This window comes from Amblyraja radiata, chromosome 8 (assembly GCF_010909765.2).
Source record: "Amblyraja radiata isolate CabotCenter1 chromosome 8, sAmbRad1.1.pri, whole genome shotgun sequence".
NCBI classification, from domain to species: Eukaryota; Metazoa; Chordata; class Chondrichthyes; order Rajiformes; family Rajidae; genus Amblyraja; species Amblyraja radiata.
The window spans coordinates 38,352,571-38,363,312 of record NC_045963.1 but is presented as its reverse complement, the minus strand read 5'-3'; the positions used below and the strand labels follow the sequence as shown (position 1 = coordinate 38,363,312).

The following is a 10,742-nucleotide window of genomic DNA, read 5'->3' as shown; positions in this document are numbered from 1 at the left end:
TCTCCTCTCACCTTAAACTTATGACCTCTTGTTCTTCATTCTCCAACCCTGGGAAAAAGACTGTATGCATTCATCCTATCTATGCCCTTCAAATCTTCAATACATATCTATTGATACAAATACATCGATAGATGCTCCTGAACACATCATCAGTGATGTAACCTAGGGTCATTGGGTGTTTCGGGTCTTTCAACATCAGACACCATCACCCAGGCGACCCAGCCGTGGTTGATCAGACCACGACTTGTGTTCAGGTGGCATTCGCTCCTCCCCATGGACCTCCTCTCCTGATCCAGAGCCATCTTGATGCCTTCTCCGCTGCCTCTGTGGTGTTCTTGATGGCCCTTCTCCTTGCCACTCCATTGATGCCCAGTGCATTCAAGGCTTTGTAGAACGATTGCCCTGCAAAACCTCTGCAGCCAACCTCGATGGGCATACACCTTGCCTTCCAGCCCTGCTTACGGCAGTCTATGACCAGCTCTTCGTACTTGGTCATCTTCCTCTCGTGGGCCTCCTCCAGACGATCCTCCCACGGCACTGTCAGTTCCAACAAGACGATGTTTTTGGTCGCCTCTGAGACCAGGAGGATATCTGGCCTCAGGGTGGTCGTGGCAATGTGGGAACTTCAGCTGTTTCACCAGTTCTACGGAAAGCTGCCAGTCCTGCGCAGTTGCCAGGATTCCTGACTGATTCCTGGCTGCTGTGGTTCTTGGCAGCTGCACTCCGGCCTTCACGAAGGTGATCATCTGGGTGGTGGGGCATTCTCGTCTGCAGCTGCTGATTCCCATGCTGATGGCTTCTGCAATGGGTTTGAGAACCTGGTCGTGACGCCATGTGTACCGGCCCTGCCTAAGAGACTTTGGGCAACAGCTCAGGATGTGTTCCAACGTCCCCTTGCCTGAGCAATGTGGGCAATCTGGAGATTCCGCTTTGCCCGATATGAAGAGGTTCGATGGGCTGGGCAGGACATCATACACTGCCTGGACCAGGAACTTGATGCGCTGTGGTTCAGCTTGCCAGAGCTCAGTCCATGTGACTTTTCGGTCCATGGCCTGCTCCCACCTTGTCCAGGCTCCCTGCTGCCTCAATCCAACTGCTCTGGTACACCTCTCCTCCTCCACCACTGTCCTCACTTCCTCCTGGACCAGCCTGCGCCTCTCCTTCCCCTTGGCCTTGTCAAACTGGGGAGATGGGAAGATTCCCAGGCCAGCTCTTCCCCGAGTCACTCCCACCAGGACTCTGTGGTGTATCCGGGACTCTGCTTGCAGCACGGCTTCGCCGGCTCTCCACTTCCTCCCAGTTTTCACCTCCACCCCTGCTTGAGCCACCTTGGGGTCGCTGGAGTCCCTGTACATCATCACCTCTCTGGCCCGAGTCACCTTGAACTCCTCCTCCAGGGACTTCAGGGGCAGCTGGAGCTTGGTGTTATTTCCGTAAAGGGCGATGCTGCTAAGGCTCCTGGGCAGTCCCAGCCACCTTCTGAGAAAGCTGCTGACTTTCCTCTCCAATCTCTCTACGATGGATATTGGGACTTCGTAGACAAGCAGTGGCCAGAGTATCCTTGGCAGGATACCATGCTGGTAAATCCATGCCTTGAACTTGCCGGGAAGCCCCGACTGGTCCACTGCTCTCAACCAGTTCTCCAGCTCCTGACAGGTTGCCTGGACAGATGCTGTATCCTTCAGGCTGCTGTTAAACACCTTGCCAAGACTCTTCACTGGCTTTTCGGAGACAGTTGGGATTGGTGACCCTTCGATGCTGAAGCGGAACCTGTCCATGACTTTGCCCTTCTTCAGCACCAGTGACCTTGATTTTCCTGGCTTAAACCTCATTCTTGCCCATCCAATCAGTTTCTCCAACCCCTGCAAGATCCACCTGCTTCCTGGCACTGACTCAGTGGTGACAGTCAGGTCGTCCATGAAGGCTCTGATTGGTGGTTGGCATATTCCTGACTTCGTCCGAGGGCCCCGGCACTCTGGCTCAGCAGACTTGACAATCATGTTAATCGCCAAGGCAACAAGGATCACAGAGATGGTACAGCCTGTGATGATCCCAGCCTCTAGTCTGTGCCACTCTGATGTTACTGACCCTGATGAGACTCTCATGCTGAACTGGTTGTAATAGTCCAGGATGAGATCTGCCACTTGGCCCGGCACATGATGCTTGGCCATGACTGTCTGGATCAGCTTGTGCGGGATGGAGCCGTAGGCGTTGGCCAGGTCAAGCCAGAGCACTGTCAGGTCACCCTTGTTCTCCCTGGCTTCTCTGATGAGCTGGGTCACCACTCCCGTGTGTTCTAGACACCCCGGCACTCCAGATAAGCCTCCCTTTTGCACTGAGCTGTCGATGTAACCATTGCTGGAGAGGAAGTTGGTCAGCCGCCTCGCCACTATGCTGAAGAAAATCTTGCCTTCAACGCTTAGCAAGGAGATGATTCTGAACTGATCGATCTTCTTGGAATCTTCCTCCTTTGGGATCCAGACTCCTTCAGCGAATCGCCACTGCTGCGCCACTTTTCCTCTCCTCCAGATGACTTTCAGGATCTTCCACAGCCGTTTCAGTAACAAGGGGCAGTTCTTGTAGACCCTGTAGGGGACTCCGCTCGGGCCAGGGGCTGAGCCAGCTCTTGCTCTCTTCACAACGTCCTGGACCTCTTTCAGGAGGTGGCTCTCTACTATCAAACTCCTTGATGGGTGGAGGTGGTTTTATCAGGATGTTGCACTGGCCCAGCTCCTGCTGCCTGACGGGGTCACTGTAGGTCGTCTGGATGTGCCGGTCGATCTCCTCCTTAGAGCAAGCCAAACTCCCACTGCGCTTCTGCCCGAGTAGTTGTTTGGTGAAGCCGAAGGGGTTGGCTATGAAGGATGCTCGCTTCCTGGCTCTTTCCTTCCGGCGTCTTCGGTGCCATTCAGCTCTATGGAGGGTCATCAGCTTCTTCCTCAGGATGGTTCGCAGCTCAGCCAAGGGGGGACGTTGCTCTTCCCTGGCCTCTTTATACTGCTTCTTGAGGGACTTCAGCTCCTGCCGGATCTTGTGGATCTTCGTTGCTCGTTGGTTCATGGTGAAAGGTGTTCTGGCCGGCTTCTTCTCCACTTCTCCAAACCTTTCCACAGCTAGGCTGATGATGATTGTCGTCAGCGTCCGCAGCCTTCGGTCCACATCTCCCGTCGCAGTTGCTTCTAGCACCTTGTCGACGTCCTCGTCGAACTGACGCCAGGCTGCCGTCTTGCAGGCCTGAGGCCATCTGACTCGAACCTTCTCCAGAGAACTGTTCCGAGGGACTAGTTGCACCACTAATATCATCCCTTAATCTCCTGTGCTCCAGGAACAAAATTCTACCCCGTCCAATCTCTCCCTTTAACTCAGTCCCTTGAGGACTAGCAACATCCTTATACATCTTCTCTGCATACTTTCCACTTAACAATAGTTTCCCTGTAGCAGCGTTACCAAGCAAAACTAAGTACAATATTCCAAGTGATCCCTCACCAAAGCCATGTACAATTGTAACAACACATGTCAACTACTGACCAGCTATAAAGTCGGAAGCAGTAACATTTCCTTTCTACATTTAAATATTGTTTTGTTTTAGTTTAGAGATAAAGCATGGAAATAGGCTCTTCAGGCCACCAAGCATGCCCACCATCAATCACTCTTTCATACTAGTTCTATGTTATCCCACTTTCTCATCCACTCCCTGTACATTAGGGGCAATTTTTACAGAGGCCAATTAACCTGCAAGTATGGGAGAAAACGCGAGCACCAAGATGAAACCCACATGATCACAGGGAGAACGTGCAAACTCAACACAGACAGCACTCAAGGTCAGGATTGAACGCAGGTCTCTGGCGATAAGAACAATCTTCCTAGATTACAAACTTATTTCATCAAGGTAGTCACTTGTGCTGGAATGCCTGCTCGCTGATCCAGTGTTTCTGGAACCTTTATGACCATGTATCCATCTTTTATCCCTCTTATCTCTGCCACATGCTCAGTAACTACCTACATTCAGACCTGGAATCATTCTGAAGAAAGGTCCATAGTCAAAATGTCACCTATCCATGTTCTCTAGAGATGCTGCCTGGCCCATTGAGTTGCTCCAGCACTTTGTGTCTTTTTTTTTGTATAAATCAGCATCTGCGATTTTTTGTGTCTGATAATTGTTTGACAGCATTATATTCCAATTGCAAAATTGATGGCAGCTAAGTTTTACATGTGATCATTTCCATGGAGCAGTGAAAAGTTGCTTTCCTGTTGATCAACGTTTGGAAAACAAGGGGAATGAATGAAATGGGTAGGTTAATTGTGCTGGCTGTTCAGATAGCAGCCAGTCTCTTACCAAATCCTTCAGTCTGGACAAGGGGCACAAAATGAACAGGGTCAGTATATGTGAGGATCTCTACAGGAATTACATGTACCCAATTACAGATACATTTGAGGGCTAGAAGTTGCATCTCACAACATTGCATTCCTGAATCTTCCAGGAACAATTGCAAAATCTACCGTTGGAGGCATCCTTATCTCAGTGAATGACCAAAGGGAGGATGAAGAACCTTGGTCCAGCAGTCAAAGGTGTGGCTATCTATGAGGAGCCTCCTTCCAAAACATCTCAAAACACCATAGACTCTATGGAGAATGATTGGAACAATTTTGATTTCTTTAGTTCATAAGATCATAAGTGATAGGAGCAGATTTAGGCCATTCGGCCCATCAAGTCTACTCTGCCATTCAATCATGGCTGATGTATCTCTCCCTTCTAACCCCATTCTACTGCCTTCTCCCCATAACCTTTGACACTCGTACTAATCACTAAATGTTAAAGAAAGATATTTTTTCATTAGAGGTGCTTCAGAAAAGGTTCACTGGGATGATCCTCGGTGTTAAGGGATTATCCTACGAGTTTATGTTAAACAGGTTGGGACACTGAAGTTTGGAAGAATGGGGCAATCTTATTTGGGCTCATGGAACTGGACTGTGTGAATGGCTGTGGAGGTGTTTCCTCCCATAAGGGTGTTCTGAACCAGTGGGCATGAATTCAGTATAAGGGGCACCCATTTAAGACTGAAGTGAGGAAGAATTTCTTCACTCACAGGGTTTTGAGTTTTTGGAACCTCTTGCCACAAGGACCTGCTGGGACAGAAACCTGGTGTATACTTGTGGCTGAGATAAATAGATTTCTAATCAGTAAGTGAATCGATGGTGATGGGGAAAGGGCAGGATAGTAGACATAGGAATGCCAGATCAGCCATGATTCCACTGAAGAGCAAAGCTGGCTCAATGAACTGAATATTGAACTGAATATTGAATATTGAACAATGAACTGAATGCCTACTGTTCCTATGTTTCATGGACATGGTCTAATTGGACTTTTCTGACAGACATGCATGTGCATGCCTTGGTTTCCTAAGGCTGTCAACGCTGTGCCACACTCTTCAGCGAGACTTTTGTCCAGTCTTGTGATCGACTGTTTTCTCTGTGTCATATGGACTTTCAATTTCCTAGCAATAGGACATTTCCCAGGCAGCCATGGCCAGTCTCCGACACACACCACAATACACCGTTCACTGTGGCTCTGTGTAACCCAGCTTGATTTCAGTCAGCAGCAGGTGGCATCCCGGACATTGCTGTTGTTATTATGGACATTGTTATTATGCCCGGCTTTCCATAAGTGCTGCAGTCATTGGCTGCTTCCATGTTCCCATAAGAGATCCCTTTAAAATCCTGGATCTTTTTATGAGCAGGGAAGTTTTCAATATCGAACAACAAGGAACTGCTGATGCTGGTTTACAAAAATGTGCTGGAGTAATTGAATGGCTCAGGCAGCATCTCTGGAGAACACAGAGAGGTGACATTTCAGTCTGAAGAAGAGTCCCGACCCGAAACATCACCTATCCAAGTTCGCCCGAGATGCTGCCTGTCCCACTGAGTTTCTCCAACATTTTGTGTCCTGCCAAGTTTTCAATATGCTCAGTTTGCATGTGGATGTGGATCATAAAATAAATCTCCTTGATTGCAGCAGCGCCAAAGAGCAGACATGAAGCTTTCATCCGGGGGGATTCTGTACTACCGGAGATTTTCTGATAAACAGGGGGAGGGGGAGGATCATGGAGATTGAACATTGTAGAGCAGATGCTTAATTGCATTGTGACATCTCCCTCATTTTTCATTGTCTGGCCACCATCCCTTGAAGACCACAATAAAGATGGCAGTGGTTAAGAATTATGGTGTTTATGAGAACAAGATCAGCATGAATGTGGTAGGCTAATGGTCCTGTTTCTGTGCTGATTTTGAATTATTTGTCATTTCATAAGAACAAGAAATAGGAGCAGGCATAAGCCATTTGGCTCCTGTCCCTGGTTAGCCATTCCACTGGATTTAACTCAGTACTGCCTTCCTGCAATAACTTTATATCCTTTGATTCCCTTAAAATCCAAATCCTATCAATCTCAGTCTTGGAAGCACTCAGAAGATGAGTCAGCACAGCCCACTTGTGGAGAGAATTCCAAATATTCCCAAGTGTCTAGAGGAAGAATGTTATTCCCATTTCATCCTTACATGTGCACGATCATCGCTAGATTAACAGCTGAAAGCAGCAGAAAAACTGCAGATGTTGGAAATCTGAAATAATATAATAAAACTAGACTAAGTGGGACCCAACGGCCCATGTTCACACGGGAGGGCTGGTCCCCCAATGCAATCTTCCACCTCTTCACCAATTCCAATATTGGTAGCCAGTGGGGGGTCTTTCTGGAGCGCTAGTATGGGTGTTGTGGGCTGAAGGGACTGGATTGCCGAGGGCTAGTATGGACATTGTGGGCCAAATGGATTCTTGGGGTGGCAGCTCAGCCACTCAAGGCTGATGTGCTGGCAGCTCACTCACGGCCGGTGGGCTGGCAGTTGACTCACGGCTATTTCTTGAAATTCCATTATGCAGGGTGCAAGGCCACCAAATTCAAGTGCAGTTTCATACCACCTCAAGCAGGGTGCAAGGCCACCAAATTCAAGGGCAGTTTCCTACCACTTCAAGCAGGGTGCAAGGCCACCTAATTCAAGTGCAATTTACGACCACTTCAAGCAGGGTGCAAGGTCACCGAATTCAAGTGCAGTTTCATTCCATTTCAAGCAGGGTGCAAGGCCAACGAATTCAAGTGCAGTTTCCTACCACTTCAAGCAGGGTGCATGGTCACCAAATTCAAGTGCTGTTTCATACCACTTCGAGCTGGGTGCAAGTCCACCAAACTCAAGTGCAGTTTCATTCCATTTCAAGCAGGGTGCAAGGCCAACAAATTCAAGTGCAGTTTCCTACCACTTCAAGCAGGGTGCAAGGCCACCAAATTCAAGTGCAGTTTCATACGTTTTGAAGCAGGGTGCAAGGCCACCAAATTCAAATGCAGTTTCATACCATTTCATGCAGGGTGCAAGGCCGCCAAATTCAAATGCAGTTTAACACCATTTCATGCAGGGTGCAAGGCCACCACATTCAAATGCAGTTTTATACCATTTCAAGCAGGGTGAAACCACCATAAATCCACCATAAAACCACACAAAACACCACATAAACACCACATAAACACCACACTCACAGTTCAGTAGACATTCAGTGTGTTCAATTGATTCACAGCTCAGACAGTTGTGACCTCTCCTTCCCCCATCTTACAGAGACTGAGCCACACCCACACTTCCGGGTTTTATAATCCATCCCACCTCGCACCGGAAGGGGCATGGACTTCATGATGTGATTGACAGGAGAGAGATTCTCAACATTTTTTAAACACTAATAACACTTTTATTTTTCATTGATGGGAAGAATCCTCTGCACCTGAGGAGTGGAGGGGGACTGAGATGGCCAAAAATCACAGCCGTAAGTGGTAGCGTTATATCTAAAATCAATATACAGTGCAAACAGGCAGTTTTCAAGTTTAAACCATTTGCTGTGCTTTAGTTCAAACCAACCACCACCAACCATTTGCTGTGCTTTAGTTCAAACCAACCACCACCAACCATTTGCTGTGCTTTTTTTCAAACCAACCACATTTGCATTTTCAAACACCATTAAGGGCACTCAAGGCCAGTAAAGCCACCCTTACAGTTTAGTAGACATGTGTTCAGTGTTATTCACAGCTCAGACTGAGAGACGTGACCCTCTCGCTTCCCCCATCTTGCAGAGACTGACTGAGGCACTCAACACTTCCGGATGTTATAGTCTCTCCGGAAGGGGCGTGGCCTTCAGGAGAGAGAATCTGAACATTTTTTAAACAGTAATAACCCTTTTATTTTTCATCGATGTTCTGCGCAGTGGATGGGGACTCTGAGTAAGATGGCCAAAATTCACAGCCGTAAGTGGCAGCGTTTTTTCTAAAATCAATATACAGAACAACAGGAAGTGGTCAAGATCAGACTTTTAGTAATATAGATATCGAGGATACTCGATGGGCCAGGCAGCATTACTGGAAAGATCAATAGAATTAACATTTTAGTTTCTAGACTGCAGATGATGCCTGACCTGCTGAGTGTGCCCAGCAGTTTTGGTTTGTATGGCAGCCAGCTGTTCCTATTTGGTATCGGAGAGATCTCTGAGGAGATAACGGTGAAAATACATCAAAAACGAAAGTGTGTTTCTCCATGTCTAGGAAGGGACTGCAGATGCTGGTTTACACTGAAGATAGACACAAAAAGCTGGAGTTTTTTAAACACTAATAACACTTTTATTTAAGGGGTGAGTGATCCAAGGAGTTGTGGAGGGAGTTGTCTCTACTGAAGGCAGGAAGGGGTGGAGATGGGAAGGTGATTAGTTGTGGGATCACACTGGAGCTGATGGAAATGTCGGAGAGTGATGCGTTGGATGCAAAGGCTGGTGGGGTGAAAGGTGAGGACCAGGGGAACTCTATCCTTGTTCTATCTGGGGGGAGGGGGAGTGAGAGCAGAACTGCGAGACTCCGAGGAGACCGGCGTGAGGATCCATTTATGACATCAGGAGGGGTGGAAAACCTAAACTTACTAAAGGAAATGGACATCTTGGTTGTCCTAGGATGGAAAGCCTCATCTTGGGAGCAGATGTTGTTGACATTGATCTGGTCCCAAGATGTGTCTTTCAATTCTTTGACCATTGTAAATGCAATAGCCCTTAGCTCGTGGGCATATGGAAAACGTTATGGGGAGCTCACGAAGGTTGAGGGGAATTACTAGCAACTGGTAAAACACATAAATTGGAACATGCAGTTAACAGAAAAAAATAATTGGTACCCTGATTCCGGGCAATCCGAGTCTCCTTTCTCACATTTTTTTCTGAAGCTCATAAAAAATGGCCTTAGGAAACATGCCAAAATGTGAGGCATCCAGCTTAATCTAATGTAGACAAAAATGCTGGAGATACTCAGCGGGTGAGGCAGCATCTATGGAGCGAAGGAACAGGTGACGTTTCGGGTCGAGACAACTTCTTCAGAGTCTGAAGAAGGGTCTCGACCCGAAACGTCGCCTATTCCTTCGCTCCATAGATGCTGCCTCACCCACTGAGTTTCCTCAGCTTTTATGTCTACCTTCGATTTTTCCAGCATCTGCAGTTCTTTCTTAAACAGCTTAATCTAATAATCACTTTGCTCGTTGTATCCTGGTTGCGTGACCTGACCACCCCACCACCTCCACTGAAACCTGAATTGGGTGAGACTCCTGAGGTGGTTGATATTGAGAGTCAGATTTACAGTCGTACTGCAGTGAAAAAGGCTCTTCGGTCCAACTCATCCACCTTGACCAAGATGCCTATCTAAGCTCGTCCCATTTGCCTGTGTTATACCCCTATATCCCTCTAAACCTTTCCTTGTCATGTATCTGTCCAATGTCTTTAACTCTTGGCTCAAATCCTCCTACGTTGTGGATGGTTAATAGTTCCCCAACACCAAGCAAAGCAAGAATTTCATTGTCCTATACAGGGACACATGACAATAACCTCACTTGAACACTTGAACTTGAACTTCCTGTTCTCTTTTCTATTACCAGTGCTTTGGGGCTTTTGTAACCATGTTTTTATACCTGAGGCCATGCAAAAGGGCATAGGTTGGAAAGTGCAATTGCATGAGAATTTCTAAAATCTTACAAAATATCATTTGCTTATGAACATTAGGAAATCAACACTTCTGTTTTCTTCATGGCTCAATCCTTCACATCTTTTTAATGTAAACCCACATCCAATGACTTTCTTTCAGAGTCGGCAAACTCAGTGGAACCAAGAAAGCCACTACAAAGAGCATCTCATAAAGATATTTCCCTCTGTGGTCAGATATAACTTGTTGATTAAACATTTTTTATACATTTGGACTGGGGGAAATTTTGTTTAATTAAGCCCAGGTTTTAATGTTGGATGATGAAAGGCGATTCGGAATATCGTTAAAAACCTCTTCCAGTTAATTAACTTTAAATTGGAGACCAGGCGATACTCATTGTAATACCCAGGTGACTGTGGTAGGGCCTGAATACCATAATTTCAGTCCCCAAGAAAAATAAACTGACCGGTCTCAATTACTACTGCCCAGTAACTCTACCATTGACAATAATGAAATGCTTTGAACGGGGGATTAAAGCACACATCTGACCCAGCCTTTCAGACAATCTAGACCTGCAATTCATGCACAGGATAAATAGAGGTAAACAGAGAACACCACCTCTCTTGCACTACATTCTGATCTGAATCACCATGACAATAAGAACACCTATGCCAGGATGATACCCATTGACTACAGCTCAACATTCAA

At 46.9% G+C, this 10,742-nt stretch overlaps 1 protein-coding gene across 1 annotated transcript; it reads right to left on the bottom strand.

The window, feature by feature from the left end:
* Positions 1-289: 289 nt before the first annotated feature.
* LOC116975754 lies at positions 290-3,246 on the bottom strand (the record flags this gene model as incomplete). Its single annotated transcript, XM_033025004.1, is given in 3 exon segments — positions 290-617; positions 619-2,663; positions 2,665-3,246. Coding segments are annotated over 3 exon segments (2,955 nt in total), but the record flags the coding sequence as incomplete, so codon positions are not given.
* Between the last annotated feature and the right edge of the window lie 7,496 nt (positions 3,247-10,742).